A 25,097-nucleotide genomic window follows, 5' to 3' on the forward strand; every position below is an offset into this window, starting at 1 on the left:
CCTGACTGTATTTGTATGTGTGTTTCTCGTGTCTTTAGTGCAAAGTGGATTGCACAGGGTTCGTATCTGGAGTCCAACAGGGATGAGTGTACAGTGTCTCTGGTCTACACTGTGCACTTAAAAAAAACGGGCTCGGTGTCTTTCGAATATCAGTATATGGACAGCAGCATCCTCTTTGAGTTCTATGTGAGTTTGAATCCCTTTCAAAGGGATCTGGAAACCCCATTAATGTGTATGAAAGATTAAGTACATACAGTTAGTGGATACTTTGTGTCATACCAAATTAAATTCTGCTGTATATTCACTATCTTTGTAGGGGTTGAAGCACCAAAGGTGAATGCATTTTTTGGGCCATGGCCCAAATTTACTTATCAACCTATATCTTCTGAATGCAAAGGCCGAGCTTAATGAAACTTGGGGAACTTTAATACCAAGACATTTTGAGGATGCGTACCAAATTTTGTCCAATTCTGCCCATAGGGGGCGCTACAATTAAAAACCAATTATAACTCCACAACCGTTTGAGGTGGTTGGAATTTGGCATGCATCCTTTTGGGTCAAGTCCTTCAATATTCAAAGAATATATTATGGATAACTCTACCAAGATGGCTACATTTCAATAGCTAATAACTTGTGTTGTTATGAAATATGGCGTCCATCTACAGGTTGCCAAAATTAGGCTGTATACCAAATTTTATGAGAATCGGCCAGGTACAGGAAAAGAAATGCAAACACCATACCTTCAAAGTAGCTAGAGTACTTAGTAATGGAATTACTGTTCCCATCTTTCAAATTTGGCAACTTGCACATTTTTTTCACTTTTCTAAATGGCTTGGGCCCTGATAATTGGTACTTATGGCTTTATTAAATGTCTCATTTTGCCGTGTGAATTTAGCAACATTATGATAAGTACAACTTTTTTTTTGCATGTGGTGGTTGGATTGTTGATGCTTTTATAATCACTTCTTTGGGACAGATTCAGAATGACCAGTGTCAAGAGATGGACCAGGATTCAAATAAAAAATGGATCAAATTGACAAGTAATGGCGAGTGGGGAACACATAGTGTAAGTGACCAAAACACAACTGTGTCTAAAGGAAATGGTTGTGTACATGACAATTTCAAAATATGAAAAACATAAAAATCCAAAGAAAACTAGCTCTAATGCTGCTGGAAAAAGCCTAAAAGCAGCCTAAACTGATTTGCTGGTCTTAGCTGGCCAAGCTGGTTCTCAACTGGTTTAGCTAGGAGGCCAGCAGGTCTGCCAGCCTGGCCAGCTAAACAGTACCCACAAACCAAACCAGCCTGACCAAGCTGGGAGACCAGCTTAGGCTGGTTTTAGCTGCTTTATTATATTTTTCAGCAGAAAAAACACAACAAAGGCAATACGATGCTTAAAAACATTCATACAGAAGTCATTTTTGTATGCATATTTACATTTCATATTGTATCTCTCACATATGATCAGGTGTATCTGAATTCTGGCACTAACATCCTGTACTGGAGGACTACCAGAGTAACACTGGGAGCTAAAGCTGTCAAACCCGTGTTCTTGAGGAGCATCCGGATAGAAGGTGAAGACGTGTTATAATTGCACCTCACCTCACAGACCCCAACCTCACTGAGAAAAAAATAAAATGAATATATACAGGTATCTCTATATTGTGTATGTACCTGTATTTTTCTCTTTCTCTCACAGGTGTGGCATACACATCAGAATGTTTCCAATGCAAGCCCGGGACTTTCAGTCATACCCCTGGTTCATCCTCCTGTGAGCCCTGTCCACAGGACACCTACTCCGGTCGTGGGGCCAGCTCATGTACACCGTGCAATACAAAAACACACTATGCTTGTAAGTATGCCATAGGCATTATGTTTGTATACAGTTGTGCATATGTATACATATATGTGTGCTTGCAGTAGTTTTGTTGATGCAGTTGTATGGAGTTGAAGCCACTGGATATAAAGTGAGAGAAGGTTATTTATTTAGTTTATTGCCGTAACCACTTTACGCCTCTGATAACGGCCACAACGAGTAGAACAAATTCCAGCACCGGATCAGGACTCATCAAAAGACACACGGATGAAATGGAAACACCTGCTCAAGAACTGTAAATGTTGGAACATGTCTCACCCGTCCCCATTATAAATGATGCTTTTAGTCCAATAAATGAGCTTGTTTGTCCACTGATACCAGCCTCAGACTTCCTACTGCTCTCTCTCATCTGGAAGCCTGTTTTTGCCACATAAAAAAAGTGGTTTGGTCATAATTAAGAGATACTAATTAATATTTATGAGATAAAATAATAATTATTAGATTCAAAGTCATTATGGTTTTTCTCAAGTTATAATTATGAAATACTACTTGATAATTATGATTGATCTCATAAGTATGTCTTACAATGTTATAATTGACTTTTTATATCATAATTATGACTTACTGTAGTATCTATCTCATAATCAATACTTCTCATAAATATGACTATTTCAAAATTATGACTTACTATCTAATAATTGTGACTGATTATAAGTATCTCATAATTGTCACTTATAATCATGTCTTTTTGTATCTTAAATATAACTTTGAATCTTATAAATATGATTTAGTATCTCATTTGTGACTTACTGTCTAAATAGTTTGACTTTTTGTCATAATTATGACTATTATGACAATATATGACTATATTATAATAATTATCACAGTTATAAGATGATATACGATCTTCTAATTGACTTTTCTATAATTATGATTTAGTATCTCAATTATGATTGAGTTTTAATTTCATGATTATTTTATTTTGACCCTGACTTACTATCTCATAGTTTTGACTTTTTCTATCATACTTGTGGCTTTTTATATCATAAATATGACTTCAGATTGATTGATTAATTATGACCTTTTATCTTGTAAATATGACTTAGTATCTCGTAATTGTGACTTCATTTAATAATTATGATTTAGTATCTCAATTATGATCGTTTTAGTCTCATGATTATGACTTACTATCTCATAATTGTGGCTTAATTGAATAATTATGAGTTTTAATCACATCATAATTGACTTACTATCTCATAATTTTATTTTTTATATCATAATTATGACTTAATATGATAAAAATAAATTTTGAATTATGACTTGCTATATACAGTGTGTGTGTGTGTGTGTGTGTGTGTGTGTGTGTATATATATATATATTTTATTTTTTATTTTTTTCATAATTGTGACCTCAAAAATATGACTTTGAATCTAATAATCATGACTTATCTCATAAAAATTGCTGTTTCAAAATTGACTTGCTATATAATTGTTTTTTTTACTATTTATCTTATAATTATGACTTCTCAAAATTGTCTTTGACTCTAATAATCATGACTTTTAGCTCCATAAAAATTACTATTTCAAAATTGACTCACTATCTAATAATTTAAAATTACTATGTAATAATTTTGACTTTTTATATCATAATTATGACTTCTCAAATTTGTCTTTGACTTTAATAATCATGACTTTTAGCTCCATAAATATTAGTATTTCAAAATGATGACCTACTATATACTTTCTCATGATTATTACTTCCCATCTCATAATAACTACTTTATCTCATAAATATGCAGTTCCCCCCCCCAGTGTGGTGGTAATGGGTGGTATTGGGCTTCTGTACATTTGTATAACTCCGCTCCTTTGAAAGGCTTTGATTGCATTCAATTTTTCTTCCAAAAGCATCACCGTCTGTGCACAGTGAGGCTTACACTTATGATGCTGTCTGTGTGTACGTAAATGCATGATGGATTGATTTTGATTTGAGATGTTCTGTCTAACAGCTGAAGGTTCTGCCATGTGTAGGAGAAGACCTCCATGCTCAAAGAAAGACTACATCCAGACCTACAGCACCTGTGATAAGAAGGGCAAGGTGAACAAATGCATTTTAGAAATGCTTACAGTTCCAACATGTTATAACACCGTGCCACTGCCTAGAAAAACAGCCTTTTTTCATTTATTAAATGTGTTATCTTGTAGAGCCATGATGGATTTAACTGGTCACTAATCAACACAAAGTGTATTATAATATGTACAGTCTATTAATATATTAATTCATTATAAACATCAGAAAAAAAGGGCAAACTAAATGAGTTAACACTTCAAGGAACACCTCTGGTTACAATAATAGGTTGATTCTGGTACAGTATTTCTGCTTTCACATCAAGACAAAAATGGTTCAATCTCCTGTAAAATGTAAAGTTTTGCCATAAACTACCTGCACACATAAGACGGACCTAAACAAACTCCCTCTCTTTAGACTCAGGTCATATATACGTGGGTAGAGCCTCAGATTTGTTTGGAAGATGCTCTGGGTGCTGTAAAACTGCCACCTTCTGGTCAGCGTAAGCCATGTCCTCCATGTAACCCCGGATTCTATAACAACGACAAGGCTACCTGTTCTCCCTGCCCACCTGGGACCTTCTCTGACGGGGTTAAAGGTGATTCCCAAGAGGTCCCTTTTAACCTCATAACTATACAGTAAATATAAATTGAAGTAAAATGATTGTAATCATGGAATGTGTGTATGCCATCCACAGCATGCCAGCCTTGCCCAGCTGGCACAGAGCCTGTCCTCGGATACGAGTACAAATGGTGGAACGTGCTGCCTGCGAATATGAAGACGTCCTGCTTCAATGTGGGCAATAACAAGTGCAATAGTTTAAATGGTGAGAGATTACACAAGGACAGTATAGGGCTCATAACATTACAGTACATGTTTGTAATGTTCGCTGGTAGATGTCGCTGTTGCTCAATTAATTTTTGTCTTTCCAGCATGGAGAATAACTATTGTTTGGGCTGTCCATGGATTAAAAAAATTTAATCAAATTAATTGCATGATGTGCTGATTTGAAATTGTAATTCTTTGCAAATAAATTCAAATAGGCCATATAAATATTTGTTCAGAAAAGGCCACAAATGTGTTTATTTTATTAATAAATTAACATGTTCAAGTGGCAGTCTTAATAATGACTTTGTGTGTGTGTGCACGTGTGTGTGCGTGCATGTGCTTTAGGTTGGGAGGTGGCGGGTGATCACGTTCACTCAGGAACGGGTCGTTCAGATAATGATTATCTCATTTTAACCCTCCGAGTGCCTGGATTCAAGTGAGTCTTCAAGCACTTTTACACTGATATGTATTTAAGTGCTGCCCAAAATACATTCTGTTCACTGTGTGTCATTATTAAAGCCTTGAGTTGCCACCAGTGTTGGGAAAATTACTAAAAAATCCCATAATCCACTACAAATGACTAATTACATCTTTAAAATGGTTATTTAGATTACTTTGGTAATTGTCATCAGAAAGTAATCAGAAGACCAATTACATAACTTTTGCTTTCTTAAAAACAAAACAAACAAACAAACAAAATCAAACTTTACACTGAAGGGTTTTTATTTTCCCACTATACATGACTCCCTCTGCTTTGTTACCATTACAAACTGCATTATGAAGGTACTGGCCTAAAGTGTTTATTCTTATGGGACGTTTGTGAAGACACGAGCTTCATGGTTTCTTGTATCAGGTTGCCCGTGTCATTGCATGCAACGTCTGGCAGCGAGTACAGCCGCATCACTTTTGAGTTTGAAACCATCTGCTCAGCTGACTGCGAGTTCTACTTCATGGCGGTGAGTTAGCGACGTGTACACATCTGCATGCTTGTATCATTATGTGACAGTTGCCCCATTTATACCTGGTTTACAAGTCTCGTGTGACCCAATCACAAGTGCTCAGCCATGACTCATCGTTGTTTACACCTGGCAGTAACATGTCACTCTAAAAAATGCTTTCAAATGTATTTCAACATTTTAATGTCACAGCAAACATGGCGTTTTGAGTGGAATGCTTGTTATTTTAGTTGAGCCCCTGTACTAACTCTTGCGTAAAGATATGCTGTGTGTAGATATGGGCTTTTACGGATGGGAATCATTTTCGATTTTGGTTCCTTAACCTCTTCAACTGGGTGGTACCTGGTAGTTTTCACAGAACTCCATCACTTTTGCATTTATGATACATAAAATAAGACCTGAAAGCCTCCGTTTCGCAAATGAGCGCCACCTTTAAAATTAGCCATTGTTTAATTGTCTGTGAGCTTGTTTGGGTAAATATTCCAATGTTGTGTTTTAGAAGCTTAGTGTAAAATATGTAGTCCAGTAGAAAAAGCATGATAAATCATCTGCAAAATATGTTCTCATCTATTGATGAAACGTGAGTATCTCAGCTTTCTAACGACATCAAAATTGAGCTTCTAGACAACTGAGAAGCCGAGATATTCAATGAAACATCGAGGAAGGTCTATGCGCTCTGATTATACACTTAATGTCTATGGACGAGCGTGAGACGTGTGTGTGCTCAGCTGCGTTAGAGCGCCACCTACATTTCAGATCTGTATATTGTGATGGAAGGTAATAGAGAAAAAAAATTTTTTTCCTAGTACTTAATGCCATCCAGTGGAATGAAATGAAGACTTTTTGCAGGGAGAATAGAACAGAAATTACTGTACATGCTCGCAAAATAATAAAAAAAAATATAGATGTGTGTATATAAAATATACAGTGCATCCGGAAAGTATTCACAGCGCTTCACTTTTTCCACATTTTGTTATGTTACAGCCTTATTCCAAAATGGATTAAATTCATTATTTTCCTTAAAATTCTACAAACAATACCCCATAATGACAACGTGAAACAAGTTTGTTTGAAATCTTTGCAAATTTATTAAAAATAAAAAACGAAAAAAATCACATGCACATAAGTATTCACAGCCTTTGCCATGACACTCAAAATTGAGCTCAGGTGCATCCTGTTTCCACTGAGCATCCTTGAGATGTTTCTACAACTTGATTGGAGTCCACCTGTGGTAAATTCAGTTGATTGGACATGATTTGGAAAGGCACACACCTGTCTATATAAGGTCCCACAGTTAACAGTGCATGTCAGAGCACAAACCAAGCCATGAAGTCCAAGGAATTGTCTGTAGACCTCCGAGACAGGATTGTATTGAGGCACAGACCTGGGGAAGGGTACAGAAAAATGTCTGCAGCATTGAAGGTCCCAGTGAGCACAGTGGCCTCCATCATCCGTAAATGGAAGGAGTTTGGGACCACCAGGACTGAGCGATCGGGGGAGAAGGGCCTTAGTCAGGGAGGTGACCAAGAACCTGATGGTCACTCTGACAGAGCTCCAGCGTTTCTCTGTGGAGTGAGGAGAACCTTCCAGAAGAACAACCATCTCTGCAGCACTCCACCAATCAGGCCTGTATGGTAGAGTGGCCAGACGGAAGCCACTCCTCAGTAAAAGGCACGTGACAGCCCGCCTGGAGTTTGCCAAAAGGCACCTGAAGGACTCTCAGACCATGAGAAACAAAGATTGAACTCTTTGGCCTGAATGGCAAGCGTCATGTCTGGAGGAAACCAGGCACTGCTCATCACCTGGCCAATACCATCCCTACAGTGAAGCATGGTGGTGGCAGCATCATGCTGTGGGGATGTTTTTCAGCCACAGGAACTGGGAGACTAGTCAGGATCGAGGGAAAGATGAATGCAGCAAAGTACAGAGACATCCTTGATGAAAACCTGCTCCAGAGCGCTCTGGACCTCAGACTGGGGCGAAGGTTCATCTTCCAACAGGACAACGACCCTAAGCACACAGCCAAGATAACAAAGGAGTGGCTCCGGGACAACTCTGTGAATGTCCTTGAGTGGCCCAGCCAGAGCCCAGACTTGAACCCGATTGAACATCTCTGGAGAGATCTGAAAATGGCTGTGCACCGACGCTCCCCATACAACCTGATGGAGCTTGAGAGGTCCTGCAAAGAAGAATGGGAGAAACTGCCCAAAAATAGGTGTGACAAGCTTGTAGCAACATACTCAAAAAGACTTGAGGCTGTAATTGGTGCCAAAGGAGCTTCAACAAAGTATTGAACAAAGGCTGTGAATACTTATGTACATGTGAATTTTTTTTTATTTTTATTTTTTTTTTTCATTTTTAATAAGTTTGCAAAGATTTCAAACAAACTTCTTTCACGTTGTCATTATGGGGTATTGTTTGTAGAATTTTGATGAATTTAATCCATTTTGGAATAAGGCTGTAACATAACAAAATGTGGAAAAAGTGAAGCGCTGTGAATACTTTCCGGATGCACTGTATAAGTATTGCAAAAGTTTTCAGACCCCTGACCAATTATCAAAACTCAAAGTCAATTATTTTAAGGTGACATTGGTTTTATGTTGGGAAATATAAAAAAAACAAACAAAACTGAAATATCTTGCTTGCATAAGTATTCAACTCCTGTGCTGTGGAAGCTGCCAGGTTACACCGATGAAAGAAATTGCCCTAACGAGGACACAATTACTTTACCATTGGCATCCATCTGTGAATCATTAAAGTTGCAATCACATTTTCTGGATAACCCATTGTTGAAGGATCGTTGGTCAGGCTGTGAATCTGAAGGTAAATGAAGACCAAAGAGCATTCCACAGAAGTTAAAGTAATAAAATGCATAGATTAGGGAAAGGGTACAAAATAATATCCAAATGTTTGGATATCCCAATGAGCACAGTTGGATCAATAATCAGGAAGTGGAAGCTGCACCACACCACCCAGGCACTGCCAAGAAAAGACCTCAAAACTCAGCGCTCTAACAAAAAGGAGACTTGTGAGAGAAGCCACAGAGAGCCAACAATCACTTTGAAGGAGCTACAGAGTTCAGTGGCGGGGAGTGGAGTAATGGTGCACCAGTCAACCATATCAAGAGCACTGCATAACGCTGGCCTGTATGGGAGGGTGGCAAGAAAGAAGCTGTTACCATCTGAAAGCACAACCCAGCTGCGATGTGGGAGAAGGTTTTGTGGTCAGATGAGACCAAGATAGAGCTTTTTGGCCAAAACTCAAAGCGCTATGTGTGGCGTAAACCTAAGACGTCCTATGCCTCAAAACACACCATCCCTACAGTGAAGTATGATGGTGGCAGCATCATGCTCTGGGGATGCTTCTCATCAGCGGGGACTGGGCATCTTGTTAGAATTAAAGGAAGAATGTATGGAGCAAAATATAGGGAAATACTGCAAGAGAACCTGCTTCAGTCCGCTAAAAAACTGAAGCTTGGGAGGAAATTCACCTTTCTGCATGACAATGATCCCAAGCACAAGGCCAAAGCAACATCGGAGTGGCTCAAGAACAAAATGATAAATGTCCTACAGTGGTCCAGTCAAAGTCCTGATCTCAATACTATTGAGAATCTGTGGCACTATTTGAAAATTGCAGTCCACAAGCATCACCCAACCAACCTGAACAACCTGGAGCAAATCTGCCGAGAAGAATGGGCCAAAGTCACTTTGTCACTGTGTGCAAAGCTGGTACATATGTACCCCAAAATAATTTAAGACAGCAAAAGGTGGCTCGACCAAATATTAATGTGTGGGGGTTGAATACTTATGCAAGCAAGGTATTTCAGTTTTGTTATTTTTCATAAAAATATTTCCCAACATAAAAACAATGTCACCTTATAATAATTGATTTTGAGTTTCAGTGTTTTATAATAAAATATCCATCAGAATGAAATTTCATTGTACCGTTTGTAATTCGGTAATATGAGAGAATTGGTCAGGGGTCTGTATACTTTTGCAAGGCACTGTATATGTGTGTGTGTGTGTGTGTGTGTGTGTGTGTGTGTGTATATGTGTGTAATATATAATATGAAATATTTGAAATTTTGTTAATGAAGAAATGCAAACCTTATTGCCCTTGGCAGCGAGTTGTCAAATAATGAGAGAATATTCATACTCTTGTTTACATCTGAATATAACACTGTGCACTTGTGATCGGATCACCTGAAACTGATGTTACCAGATGTGCAATGAGTCTGTGTTCTTTCTTTTTTCTCTCCCCTTTTTGCCCCAATTTGGCGTGCCCAATTCCCAAAGCATTCTAAGTCCTCGTGGTGGCGTAGTGACTCAACCCAGGTGGTGGAGGATGAATCTCAGTTGCCTCCTGAGACGTCAATCCACGCATCTTATCACGTGGCTTGTTGAGTGCATTACCGTGGAGATGTAGCGCGTGTGGAGGCTTCACGCTATTCTCCGCGGCATCCACCGCACAACTCGCCACGTGCCCCACCGAGAGCGAGAACCACATTATAGTGACCATGAGGAGGTTACCCCATGTGACTCAACCCTCCCTAGCAACCGGGCCAGTTTGGTTGCTTAGGAGACCTGGCTGGAATGAGTCTGTGTTCTTTATATGTGTAGTTGGTATTAAGATAAATAGATGCATGCTTTAAGTTTGATGACGGAATAGGTAATTGATAAGTGTTGATCTTGTTTGTCATTGCAGGATGTGAACAGAAGGAGCACGGGTGTAGTTGAATCATGGGAAGGAAGTAAAACAAGGCAGAGCTATACACACATTATGAATGAAAACTCAACTGTTGATTTGACCTGGGCCTTCCAACGCACCAGTCAGGCCAAAGATGTAAGTAAACAATTTAATTTTATTTACTTTTTATTTTATTTTAAATATTTAATTAGATTTTAAACATCTAATTCTATTTTAAACATTATCATTTAATTTCATTTAATTTTAAATATTTAATTAAATTTATATTTTACTTTAACATTTTTTAATTAAAATAAATAACACTTGGTTTGATATTTGTTTTTTTATCGCATAATGTAATGACATTCATACATTTTATGTCTGGCTTAAGGAGCCATTGTATATTATGGAGGACGTGTTATATGTTTTATGACTGCTCATGTGACTCCCTGTCCATCAGGTACGTCAGTATGTAAACGACATGGTGAAGATCTACTCCATTGTTGTCACTAATGCCATGGACGGGGTGGCGTTGGCGTGCCGGACGTGCGCGCTGCAGTCTCAGAAGTCCGGCTCTTCCTGTGTGCCCTGTCCCGCTGACCACTACATTGATAAAGAGACCAACCAGTGCCAAGAGTGCCCGCCTGACACCATCCTCTCTGGACACCCAATCTATGGCAGAGAATCGTGCCAACCATGTGGGCCGGGAAGCAAAAGCAACAAGGTATATTTCACCTACTATTTTTTTTGTCTTTCTTAGCACCATTTCTCTTTTCCTATATGTGTATAATGAGACGTAGCCTTTTTCCATGGGGTGGTGTTAATTAGTGATTGAAGATAAGGGTTGAATCTTCAGCAAGACACTTTTGGGATACTTTACCCCAAAAATGAAAATTCTATCATTTATTCACCCTTTTTTTTTTTTTTATTTTGACCTGTTTCTTATACAAAACTATGTAATGGCTTCAGAAGACTTGGAATGTTGCGCACAAGTCGTATCCAGTACTTAAATGGTGTTATTTCCTCCTCTTTGGAGCTTGACAACACCTGATCACTGTCTATCTTTTGTGATGGAATGATCCACCCCTCCTTCTCGTCATCGTCGCCCCACCTCTTAGGGCCGCCCTTCAGCCAGGCTGATGACGGGACTTGGGCAGGAGAGTGAGAAGAGGTGCATAATTAATAAGCCTCGTTCTGACAGCGGTGGATGAAGCACACCTGATGTGAATAATGCTTCATCACCGCTGTCTTTAAAACGTAGAGCACACCTCTTCTCGGGGAGCCGGCTTCAAATCTCCATGTGTGTGCACACTGGCATCCTCGCACTCCCAGGACCGGAGCTGGGAGGGTTTGGACGAGTGGATGCGCCATCGGACCCGCTCCTCGACCCCTAGATGGATTAAAAGAGTCGCCGGGGGAGAGCAGCACGTCGCGGCCGACAGGCTAGAGGCCGGGCCGCCTTCCCCTCTCACCTGCCGTGGGCCTGGGAAGTCGGGACCCAGCTCATGCCTGGGCCATTCCATAGACACTGTTCCGCCCTTCACAGAGCCCCGTCTCACCACGAGGATGCCAGATTCCCCCTTTGTCTTGGACACTTATTATTATTTCCAATAAATGCCACTCCGAGGCTTGACGCCACACCCACTTGAAAAGATATCACACATTCTGCCTAACATCTCCATTTGCATTCCACATAAGAAAAATAAAAATCATATGAGTTTTAGAACAACAATGACTTAATTTTAATTTTTCAGTGAACCCAAGGTTGTGCCAGGGGGACTGCTCATTATTTTGGTCTTTTGATGAAAATGTCCTTTTAATTGTAGTTATTAAATCATGTCATATATATTAATTTGAGTAATTTTTACTCTAAAGTGGTATATAATTGTAGTGGACAAAAAGAACATTTTTATTTGACGATAATGTGCAAAATGACAAAAACATGTATCAAACTGTAACACCCTCAAATGTAACTATTCAGATAATTTGAAAAATGTTTAAACTACTTACAATTATAGAAACATGTATCAAACTGTCCTGAAAACATTCAATAATAGCATATAATAAATATACTGAAAAATGTGCTACTTTTAGAATTGACTCCGCACGTTTAGTCCGTTTAGGATATTGCGTGTAGTGTGTTTTTAAGGAATAAGCAAGTTACGCATTCTGGCTAGCGCAGAACTTAGTTTAAGTTCACCTGATCATTTACTTCATTATCTCTGCAGATGTAAGTTGCAATATTACGTTTATGTTATGCATATAGCTGATTAATCTCGCATACACAGGATGTGTTTGAGTGAGGTAATTAACCCGTTAGTAAACCGGTTAATTTTGCCGATGTTCAGCTCTTTTAGGGAAATCAGCAACACACTATGACTGGAGTATTTCAATGAGTTCTTTCTTGATTTTTCTGACAGGAGCACAATGTGTGTTTTAGTGACTGTTCATTCACATACATTGACCAGAATCGGACTCTTCGGTACGACTTCAGCGCTCTGTCCTCCGCCAGGTCCATCATGAATGGGCCGAGCTTCACTGCAAAAGGCACAATGTACTACCACCTATTCAATATCAGCCTGTGTGGAGCAGAGGTACACACACACACACACACACACACACACACCTGAATGGAATATGAATGCAGAATGTTATTTATCCCTCTCTGGGTCTTTTTCAGGGTCGCAAGGCAGCAGTCTGCAGAGATAACGTCACAGATCTGTCCAGTGAGGATGTTGATGGTGGTCAGCTGGGCACTTCAGTGGAGGCTTTTATCTGTCAATCAACAGTTATCCCTTCAGATGGCCGGGGCTTAAAAACAGCCCTCTCTTCTCAGTCCATTAGCCTGGCAGACACATTTCAAGGTGTGTTTGTGTGAGAGACGATTTCATATCAAAAAGAAAACTAGAGAATGTATTCATAGCAACTGTTATTTACGAACCATATTTTCAGTGCTGGGTAGTAATGGATTACATGTAATTTGGATTATGTAATCAGATTACAAAACCAAGAACTTGTAATTAGATTAAATTACATTTTAAAATACTCATAATCAGATTACAGTTACTTTTTATGGATTACATGATTGCATATTAATCAGGCAAAGGCAAACAAGACTACAGTTGATATACGTTCGGTAAATTCGGGGGGTATTGCCGAACCAATTGCAGTAGTCCGTTAAAGTTGGTTTTAGTTTCGTGAATTGCTTTTGTACTTTGCGCTTTGACAACTTTTGAGACTCTTATGACATTAATTCACAAATATAACCGTTCTGATCTGATACCACACATGGATGGTGTTTGTAATGCCAAAATTGCCAGAGTAAAAACATTTTAAGTGCCTTTTTTTAATTTACTCAGAAACAGCCCAAAAACAAGTAAAACGCACAAATTCAATTAAGTACGTTTTATTGCATTTAAGCAACATTGTCAAAATTGATACAAATGGTGCAACAACATTGGTAAAAGCTTATCCTAATCAAATTCATGTGACATAAAAAAAGTAGGTCGGAAGTAATCCAAAAGTAATCCAAAAGCAATCAGATTAGATTACTTTAAACATGTGATCCAATATATTTTAGTCATGTAATTTGTAATTCGTACCGGATTACAATTCAGAAGAAATCTACCCAGCACTGCATACTTTGGTTACTTGTCTGATTGCAATGTAAATAGTTACTGTAATCTAATTACTTTTAAAAAGTAAAAAAGTATCCTAACACATTACATTTTAAATTCGTGCGATGAGATTACAGTTATTGACTTTTAATAAGGTTAATTACCTTTTAAGTACATTACTTGGGTTACACATTTCAAGATAATATTATTTGTGAAGAAAACATTGAAGACATGAATTACAGTATGTTCATATTTATGTCCGTGACCGCTGAAGGGCGTGGATGGACATCAGAAGAGACATTCATTTGAATTTGTTTAGCAGAAAAACTTCAGATGAAGTTATCTGATTACAGAATTAGACAAATAATTTGTAATGCTTACGTTTTACTTGTAAGATTAATTAAATCTTTAAAAGACTCCCCTTTATAAATAAATAGTGGAGAATAAAGACTTTCTTATGGCTAATTTAATTTTAAATACAATTTAATCACGTTACCAATTACCTTGTTTTCTTTACTAACTAAATGCACTACATTAAGTTGTATTACAACAAGTATTTGGTAACTGAAATGTCACTGCAAGTGCATTGCAAAACACAGATTCAAGATTAATCGCATTAAATGTCACATTAATATTGACAGCACTGTGTTGTCACTCCAATGTGTCCTCTGAGACGGGCTGTATGCGTGTGTTTGTGCCGTAGGAGCAACAGTGGAGAAATCACTCAACGGAATAACCACCAGACCAGAACTCTTTCCATCTCCATCCGAGAGAATTCCAGACATTCACTTCTTCTATCGGTATCTGCAGAGAGATTCCTTCATCAAACTCAAATTGCCTCTCATAGACGGCTATCTGGGGCTTTAGTTTTAGGGGTTTCATAATATGGTGTGAGGTTTGTTTTCGGCTGTGTGTTTAATGGCATGTTTTATTTGTGAAGTTCTCCTCAGGTCACAACCTCATGTCCGAGAGGTAGAAATGCAGTGGTTTCACTGCGCTGTAATCCTGAAAAAACTGCGAGGGGAGACATATCTGTACCCAGGTACTCACACACACTCGCACACAAACTCACTCTCTCTCTCTCACACACACACACACACACACACACACACACACACACACACAAGCTCGCTCGCTCGCTCGCTCACTCACTCTCTCTCTCTCACACACACACACACACACACACACACACTTGCACACAAGCTCACTCACTCACTCACCCTCTCTCTCACACACACACACACACACACACTCGCACACAAGCTCACTCACTCACTCTCTCTCTCACACACACACACACACACACACACACACACTCGCACACAAGCTCACTCACTCTCTCTCACACACACACACACACACACACTCACTCTCTCTCACACACACACTCGCACACAAACTCACTCTCTCTCTCTCTCTCTCTCTCTCTCACACACACACACACACACACACACACACTCGCACACAAACTCACTCACTCTCTCTCTCACACACACACTCGCTCACACAATTACTCACTCACTCACACACAAACTCTTGCTCATACACACGCTCATTCACTCCATCACTCACTCACGCCTTTACTCACTCACACACACTCACTCTCACACACACACACTCACACACTTACTCACTCAGGCCTTTACTCACTCACACACACACACACACACTCACTCTCACACACACACACTCACACACTTACTCACTCACGCCATTACTCACACACTCACTCCATCATTCACTCACTCTCACTCATTCACACGCGCACACACACTCACTCTCTCACTCAATCACTCTCACTCACTCACGCCATTACTCTCACTCACTTACAAACACACACACACACACTCACACACACAATGTCTTTAATGCAGACTAAATTTGGCTCAGGGCATCTCCCATTTCATATCAGATCGATTCACTGCTGGGACACTGTCGTCATTTTTATTAGTTTTATTTATCTTTCATTTATGTTTTTGTGTTTGAGCTGTGATTTGGGGACAAATTAGTCCCCAGAAGCTAGCTAAATCCGACAGAGCTTACCTTCAGGAACATGCGTGAACGTCCTCCTTCTTAAAACGATTCCTATATATAATTGTTCTTTAGTTTTCTTTTTTTTACTAAAAACAAACAAAAATATTCTGTTAGGGCTTATAGTAATTATGATTTGCTTTATATCAGGATAATTACTCTTTGGCTGAACTTGATTCAGTCATGGACAGTGGTTCCACATGTTTAAAATGAGTTTTCTTAAATTACAATTACCATGTAATTCCAATTTAAATACCTCAAGTAGAGAGAACTTAACTGAATCAGGTAAACCCAACAACATTTAATATGTCAAAATAGCTCAAATTAAACTCTTTAGTCATATGCTGGATAGTAACAGGAAATGGGTGCTAAATGAAGCACTGCCGAGTGCAACTTGGTCACTATGCTATGGTTAGCACAGCAGTTGACAAGACACTTTTTTTTTTTTTTAGTTGAATCAACTAAACTTTAACTAGTTGAATCAACTAAAATACAAGTTCCCCTGGTTACATGAATTGAGTAAAATGGACAATATTGAAGTTAATTTTTTTGAGTAAATCTATGGTTTGTCCTCATTTAGTAAAGTAAACGTGTGTGTGTGTGTGTGTGTGTGTGTGTGTGTTCTCTTTTACTCCCAAGTGTGAGGTTTACTCCTTTTTTTAATTTATGATTAAAAAATATATAGTTGCTGAAATTGCAGAAGACTGCATTTAGGGGCTGTTCAGACCGAATGGGTTATTGCGCTAAAAAAGGCTAGACATAACAGCACAAATAGAATAGAACAGAACGCAGGTGTCTCCAGATGCAAGTTATTTTTTTAACATGCAACTTATAAAAAAAAAATGCTCCGGTGTGAGATGCTGAAATAACAGCGAGATGTGGCGCAACGGTCATAGACGCCGGTCTAGCATATGTTTACATAGAGAACAATAACCAGCACTGATTGATGCAAAAATGCATTTGGTGTGAATGGGCCCCAAAGCATGTAACAGAACATAGGTGCCTCGACACATTTTTAACATTTTAACGTTCTTTTTAAATTCCCACAAATTCAGCTCGGTTGCGTAGCCAAGTTACAGTATCACCCTGGTTAGTGGTGTTGTATGTAAAGACCCAGATGCTCCACTTTGCTGTTGTCCACCACATCGCTTTGATGTTACTTTCCTTTCGATTAATACTCAAAATATTACGACTTTAATCTTGTAATGCTTCGACTTTTTTCTTGTCATTTTTACTTTATTCTCAAGATATTATTATTAATGACAATTGCAAATTTAAGTTGTTAAATGTCTTTGATTTTATCGTTAGTGTTAGTTTCTGCACTATGAACAATGAGCTGACAAGTTGTGATTCTCACTTTGGTCATCCACAATGTAAATTAAAACGTGTTTGATTTGTTTATTGTGCGCCTGACGTTTGCTCATTAAGTTCTGAACCGGTGTCAGTGTTGCACTTAATATAATTATTATTTGACGGGTAGTGTGGTCATTTTTTAAGTCATGGAAGGAAGGATTCTTCTTATTTTTATATTATAATACGGCCTGTGGCTAAGCCCCGGATGTCACTGAAGTCTAGCAAGGCTCCTGAACGCAACGATCAAAGATGTCCATCTAGCGTTGTGTACAAATCAGAGCGGATGGACACAAAAATTATCATTCAGTGTGAACTAAAAAAAACAACAGGTTTGGGATGCACTTTCAAAAGGTGACGTTCTTTTTTTTTATTTTTATACCTGACATGCCATATGAAATCAGGTGCTTCTGTGCGAGACACTAAAAAAACAGGGGCACAACGGTTAAAAACGTTAAACTAGTTTTACATTGCCCATTGACAGGGGGGCCTGGGTAGCTCAGCGAGTATTGACGCTGACTATTACCCCTGGGGTCGTGAGTTCGAATTCAGGGTGTGCTGAGTGACTCCAGCCAGGTCTCCTAAGCAACCAAATTGGCCCAGTTGCTAGGGAGGGTAGAGTCACATGGGGTAACCTCCTCGTGGTCGTGATTAGTGGTTCTCGCTCTCAATGGGGCGCGTGGTAATTGGTGCGTGGATCGCGGAGAGTAGCATGAGCCTCCACATGCTGTGGGTCTCCGGTGTCATGCACAATGAGCCACGTGATAAGATGCGCGGATTGACGGTCTCAGAAGCGGAGACAACTGAGACTTGTCCTCCACCACCCGGATTGAGGTGAGTAACTGCACCACCACGAGGACCTATTAAGTAGTGGGAATTGGACATTCTAAACTTAGGAGATAAGGGGATAAAAACAAAACAGTTTAAAAAAACGTCTGTCTGACGCAAAAATTTGTTTGGTGTAAATGACCTCCAACACGTGTAATAAAATGCATGTGCCTCGAACACATTTTTAACATGTCAAGTTCTTTTTAACTTGACACAGCTTCTAAACAAAACGTGGTGCTCCTGTGCGAGACGTGGCACAGCGGTCAAAGACGTCCATCTAGCGCATTTGGTGTGAACGGCCCCCAACGCATAGAACAGAATGTAGGTGTTTCGGGACGCACTTTGATGTTCCTTTTTTCTATACGGCATACAAAAACAGGCACTCCATCATGGGACACTGAAATAACAGGGACACGCGGTGCACGGTCAAATTTTTCAATGGCCCTTGAGAGTTCATGCAGAGAACTTATCTGTGAGCTCTTCCTTTTATTCTGTGTATATTTAAAAAATGCAGTGAATGCATAACAAAACGGTAATAAAACAAGCTCTAAAGCCACGTCCACACTGGTACTTTTTCAGTAGCTCGTGACATTTTTGCTTCTACAGTGTGCTCAGTGGTGGTTTGCTTTGGACTAACTTTCCCTGTTTGTGTCAGTGAGTGTCCAGCAGGGACATGTGATGGCTGCACATTCTACTTCCTGTGGGAGAGCTCCAGTGCCTGTCCACGCTGTACTGATGCTCACTACCACGCCATAGAAGGAGCCTGTAAAGGAGGAGTGCAGGTACTGCAGTTTCACTAGTTCTATTGCTATTCTCCACTATATTTCTTTAATAAACGTGTTCCATAATGTTAAAAATAGTTTTTAAAGGGTTATATTTCAAAGGACTGTTCTGACCATGCTGAATAGACCAGCTTGGACCTTCATGAATGTTTGTGCAAGTCCAGGGTGGTGTATGGTGCCTCCGGAGGCTGTATACAGAGGTAGGAAGGGAACAAGCACTTCCGAATCCAATGTTCATGTCACATCCTGTCTACTGAGATACCTTCATCTGATCGATTTATGAAGGCTGCATAGATGTATCCATTGCTGCCTGTGAAATCCCACAATCCTGTGCGTGCGGTTCCACAACGGTTGAGCTGAAGAAAAAAAAATGCACTTCAGATTTATCAGTTGATAGCCAATTTGTGTATAAATGTAAGTTTTTATTAACTTTTTTTCCATTTCTAGCGAGAAAGTAGTATTGTAATTAAATATACAGTTTATTATTGCCAAAATTCTCTTGATTTTGCTCTAGATTATTAGACCAATGTGGTTCGGTTGGATGAATGAAGCAGACGCGTTACTTTTGGTGGACACCATATGGCGATAATCAGTTGCTTGTATCCTAGCAATGATGTGACGTTATGCTGCCTCAGTAGCCTGTCCAAAACCAGTTTCTGGAGGTGCCTTCGTATGCAAACGCTGTCTGTTGAGTCACTGATTGATAGGGCAGCGATGCAACAAGACAGCTACCTTTGGTTTGAGATGCAGCCAGCGTGTGCAAACACTGGCATCCTCGCAGGTCCAGTAATGGAGCGGGGAGGGTACCGGCCGAGTTTGATCCACCGCCGGACCCACACCCCGGGCCCCCGGTGTGAATTAGATGTGACACAGGATTGGAGCATGTGTTGCCGCTGACGGGCCAGGATGTCAGGCCGTCCTTCCCCTCGCAAGCTGTGGCCCCAGGATGTCTGAGCCGCTCTGAAGATGCCGCCGCCCCTAGCACCTGGATCCAGGAGGGAAGCGTGTCGTGGCTGCCGGACCCTGCCCATTACTCTTTCATCACCAGCTTTCCTTCACAAAGCCCCATTCACCTCTAGGGTGCCAGATGCTCCACTGACACTATCCCCATTTTTAAACATTTTATGTTTATTATTATTTCCAATAATAGGCCTGACACCACACCCACTCTGTCTGTCTCTTGCTCATCCCACCACACGTAACTTTTCAGTTTTCGGTTTTCATCATTGTCTACATTGTCTTGTGTTATCCTGTCCATGATCCGACACATGGCGAGAAGACATGATGGAAAATGCGCACCATCTAAAACACAACAGCCTTCCCAAATACTCAGTTGCTTCATGTTTGGAGCGTGACAGAGCCGGCTAACAAATATGCTCGGTGCGGTTAATGACTGGTCCACTCTGAGGAGTGATTTCTATCTCAACACGGTGTTCCGTGCAAAAGCCCCTCACATTTCTGTTACCCAAATGCTGTTGAAGTCTTGCGCTTAAACAGCTGTTACGTTCATGAGTTTGAAATCTCTGTTGCAATGCGAGCTCACGCATGAGGCAGCGCTGCGATTGGATGGAAGCATTCCTTCTTGTGAGTGTTGTATACTGTCCTACCAATCATAACTCTGAGTTTATGCATATACCTCATTTTTGTGATGTTGCTTCACCTTTCGTTTTCCTTTTTAAACTGGAAGAACGAAATGGCTGAAACCGTTAAAAAAGCCACTTCCCCCTTATTAATAAACGTAATGAGTGTTATCATTTTCAATGATGTGCAACCTGTACATATCCGTTAACATCTCAAGAATATGTTTTGAGGATGCATGACCCTTTAAAAATGCATCTCGGGACACATGCATTCTGCTCTATAGAACGCAACAGTGCCCGTGCTCTTTTTTTATCCTTTATGGATCCAGAAGTATTTTTCTCATCTTTTATTATTTTATTTTTTCTATTGAGATTTCATGATATTCATCATAAAAGTTCTAAACCACGAATCACAACACAATTTTGATTTAAAGCAAAAAAAAATATGACAAAGGAACAAGACTGTGTACTTACCGTCTATCATGAAGGAATTAACTTTAATCTCGTGAGGTATTGCGAATAACAAACTAGGATTAAAAACAATGGCAACATAAAATGTTGTTAAGTATACAAACAATATATTTCAATTTTATTGCAACATATTCAGATATATACAAATAGTTTGAGAGTGTAGGGAGAGCGACTCGATTGCATCATTCACAGGGCGTCATGGGAGTCGGCGGTCGCTGCAGAGCTCTTTTGGCGCACTTTGTTTTCTGCAGTTCTCGCTAAATTGTGGATTTTCCTCTCAGGATCATGGGTAGTTTAGTTCTCCAGAAATTCCACTATTAAACACCATTGTTTTAAAATAAATTTGAAATAACACAGATTGATGGCTTCAACAGAAGCATATACCATCGATCAATAACCTCTGAGCTCACGGTACTGTCGATCTGTGAATGGAAAACCTGAGTGGGATTTTATTCTTCCGGATCCAGACTGTTGCGCTCTTTTCATGGCCTGCCCTGAAGTCTTTTCATTGGCTGAAACATGCATGATGATTAACTGACATGTGCTTTCATCATCAGGACACAGTTTACGTGTGGACTGAACCTCGCTGGTGTACTGGCGGTCTCTCTCTCCCACTGAAGAGAACTTCTCCATGTGAGACGATAGATTTCTGGCTAAAAGTGGGAGCTGGGCTTGGAGCGCTCTGTGCCGTTTTACTCGTCTCTCTAACCTGCTACTTCTGGAAGAAGAACAGGAAGTATGATTCCTCTAGAACTCAGTTATTACAAATACAGTATGGAAATATATGATGATTGCTTCCTACTTGTGCTTCTCTTGTTTCTGGATTCTGATAGGCTGGAGTACAAGTATTCTAAGCTTGTGATGTCAGCCAATAAGGAGTGCGAGTTGCCGGTGGCAGACAGCTGTGCCATTATGGAAGGAGAGGGCGAGGAGAACGAGGAAGAGGAAGTGGTTTATCACAACAACTCTTCTCTTCTGGCTAAGCTAAAGGCTATTGCCACCAAGGTCAGTTATAACATAGCACAAAGGTGCAAATGCACTTCTAACACACCAATCTAATTTCCATCTGTGCTTTTTATTCTATGAAAACATGTTATTGAACATGCTAATTTTAAGATGAAAGTGGTTAATGTAGTGATTTTTTTTTTTTTGTGCTTCGTCATTCGGGTTTAAAACCAACATCGAGTCAATGTCACATGGGGTGACGTGCCCCTGTCCTATAGTGCATTGTCGCGTCATCAGTGTCTCATAATTATTAATGAGACTGAGTGGCCTTATCCAATGAGAATGGGCTATCTAATGGTTATTCATTAAACCATGTGACCAGCGCTTCAGTGTCAAATGAGAAAGTCGTTAGTACCGGGACTCGAGTCCCCCCCACCGCGCGCTGCTGACAGAGGGACAGGACAGTCTTTCAGTCATTGCCAAAACCTTTTAAATGTTCGTGCAGCATGCATTTATTAACCTGAGTGTTTTTCGAGAAATGTGGTGAGGTGGACTGTCTCTGACGGGGGCTCATTTGAGACGCGGTTTACATTGATTGTCCCAGACACAAACATCCCATCCCATCCATCCATCCATCCATCCATGCCAGTCCCATCAACATGTCCATCCATCCATCCATGCCAGTCCCATCAACATGTCCATCCGTCCGTGCCAGTCCCGTCAACATGTCCGTCCATCCATGCCAGTCCCATCAACATGTCCGTCCATCCATCCATCCATGCCAGTCCCATCAACATGTCCATTCGTCCGTCCATCCATCCATCCATCCATCCATCATGTCAGTCCCATCAACATGTCCATCCATCCGTCCATCCATCCATCCATGCCAGTCCCATCAACATGTCTGTCCGTCCGTCCATCCATCCATCCATCCATCCATGCCAGTCCCATCAACATGTCCGTCCATCTATCTATCTATCAGTCAGTTCTATTGCATGTCTGGTCCGTCCTTCTATCTATCTATCTATGCCAGTCCCATCAATATGTCCGTCCGTCCGTCCGTCCATCTATGCCAGTTCCATCAATATGTTCGTCCGTCCGTCCTTCCATCTATCTATGCCAGTCCTATCAACATGTCCGTCCGTCCGTCCGTCCGTCCTTCCATCTATCTATCTATGCCAGTCCTATCAACATGTCCGTCCGTCCGTCTGTCTATCTATCTATCTATGCTAGTCCTATCAACATGTCCGTCCTTCCATCTATCTATGCCAGTCCTATCAATATGTCCGTCCGTCCGTCCGTCCATCTATCTATCTATTCCAGTCCCATCAATATGTCCGTCCTTCCATCCATCCATGCCAGTCCCATCAACATGTCCGTCCATCCATCCATCCATCCATCCATGCCAGTCCCATCAACATGTCCGTCCGTCCTTCCATCCATCCATGCCAGTCCCATCAACATGTCCGTCCGTCCGTCCGTCCGTCCGTCCGTCCATCCATCCATCCATGCCAGTCCCATCAACATGTCCGTCCATCCATCCATCCATCAGGCCAGTCCCATCAACATGTCCGTCCGTCCTTCCATCCATCCATGCCAGTCCCATCAACATGTCCGCCCGTCCATCCATCCATCATGCCAGTCCCATCAACATGTCCGTCAGTCCATCCATCCATCCATCCATCCATCCATGCCAGTCCCATCAACATGTCCGTCAGTCCATCCATCCATCCATCCATGCCAGTCCCATCAACATGTCCGTCCGTCCGGCCGTCCGTCCATGCATCCATCCATCCATGCCAGTCCCATCAACATGTCCGTCCATCCATCCATGCCAGTCCCATCAACATGTCCGTCCGTCCATCCATCCATGCCAGTCCCATCAACATGTCCGTCCGTCCGTCCATCCATCCATCCATCCATGCCAGTCCCATCAACATGTCCGTCCGTCCATCCATCCATCCATCCATCCATCCATCCATCCATCCATCCATGCCAGTCCCATCAACATGTCTGTCCATCCATCCATCCATCCATGCCAGTCCCATCAACATGTCCGCCCGTCCATCCATCCATGCCAGTCCCATCAACATGTCTGTCCGTCCATCCATCCATCCATGCCAGTCCCATCAATGTGTCCGTCCATCCATCCATCCATCATGCCAGTCCCATCAACATGTCCATCCGTCCATCCATGCCATGCCAGTCCCATCAACATGTCCATCCATCCATCCATCCATCCATGCCATGTCAGTCCCATCAACATGTCCGTCCATCCATCCGTCCATCCATCCATGCCAGTCCCATCAACATGTCCATCCGTCCATCCATCCATCCAGTACTGTGAGCTTACAAAACAGTGTATGCTTTATTTGTGCATTCTGTTATGTGCAGTTGTGAGAATATTTGATGCTGTTAACTGCATTAGTGAAATAATGCTGAGTGACTGGATCAGACAGTTGTTGTGTTCCTTATTCCCTCACTCCGATAGCTGTATCTTTTGAAAATCTGGTGAGAACTCAACTGTGCTGAAACAGGCGGTGTTGTGATCCTTAAAGGGAAAAAACGGATGACTTTCAACATATTTAGTTAGACTTTAACTTTGCCAGCTCTAAAATCTTACAGTTAGTCAAACTTAATCCTGATTTTTAGTGAGAGCCAGCATAGGCAACTGACCGATGACAGATTGCCCCCCTCTTTCTCCACTGCCCTGGCACACCCCAACCACTGTCCATGCCCCATTGAATTGCATTTTTCGAAACGGTTGTGAGGCGGACTTGAGCTGAAAGAGGGGTGTTTCTTGACCCTTCATTTGCAATGCTTCATGCACTCAAAAAATTATTTTAAGATTTACACATTTAAATTTCATAACGATTCCATCAAATTAAATTGAATAATCTTAATAATAATAATAATAATAATAAATGTTTTAAGTTTGATAAATTGTAAATAAAAAAACTTAAAGGGAAAAAATTTTTTAAAGGGAAAACAAGTTTATTTTTCTTACCCCATCTGCAAATATATATATATATATATATATATATATATATATATATATATATATATATATATATATATATATATATATATATATAATAATAATAATAATATTTATTTATTTATTTAATTATTATTATTTTTT

General features: G+C 40.4%; 1 protein-coding gene across 2 annotated transcripts in view; it reads left to right on the top strand.

Moving 5' to 3' along the window:
- Window positions 1-25,097, top strand: part of LOC127417061 (endosome/lysosome-associated apoptosis and autophagy regulator family member 2-like) — a 38,657-nt gene that overhangs the window by 11,985 nt on the left and 1,575 nt on the right. For both annotated transcript variants that reach the window (XM_051656759.1, XM_051656760.1), the window contains exons 4-21: window positions 39-186; window positions 977-1,066; window positions 1,469-1,574; window positions 1,700-1,852; window positions 3,823-3,911; window positions 4,299-4,479; window positions 4,579-4,707; window positions 5,055-5,145; window positions 5,563-5,665; window positions 10,370-10,507; window positions 10,812-11,075; window positions 12,772-12,945; window positions 13,032-13,215; window positions 14,672-14,768; window positions 14,909-15,010; window positions 18,833-18,959; window positions 21,568-21,746; window positions 21,844-22,015. In XM_051656759.1, coding sequence (XP_051512719.1) covers window positions 39-186; window positions 977-1,066; window positions 1,469-1,574; window positions 1,700-1,852; window positions 3,823-3,911; window positions 4,299-4,479; window positions 4,579-4,707; window positions 5,055-5,145; window positions 5,563-5,665; window positions 10,370-10,507; window positions 10,812-11,075; window positions 12,772-12,945; window positions 13,032-13,215; window positions 14,672-14,768; window positions 14,909-15,010; window positions 18,833-18,959; window positions 21,568-21,746; window positions 21,844-22,015 — 2,527 coding nt within the window. The remainder of the gene's footprint in view (window positions 1-38; window positions 187-976; window positions 1,067-1,468; window positions 1,575-1,699; window positions 1,853-3,822; window positions 3,912-4,298; window positions 4,480-4,578; window positions 4,708-5,054; window positions 5,146-5,562; window positions 5,666-10,369; window positions 10,508-10,811; window positions 11,076-12,771; window positions 12,946-13,031; window positions 13,216-14,671; window positions 14,769-14,908; window positions 15,011-18,832; window positions 18,960-21,567; window positions 21,747-21,843; window positions 22,016-25,097) is intronic.

Source organism: Myxocyprinus asiaticus, chromosome 26, assembly GCF_019703515.2.
Source record: "Myxocyprinus asiaticus isolate MX2 ecotype Aquarium Trade chromosome 26, UBuf_Myxa_2, whole genome shotgun sequence".
In the NCBI taxonomy this organism is placed as follows: domain Eukaryota; kingdom Metazoa; phylum Chordata; class Actinopteri; order Cypriniformes; family Catostomidae; genus Myxocyprinus; species Myxocyprinus asiaticus.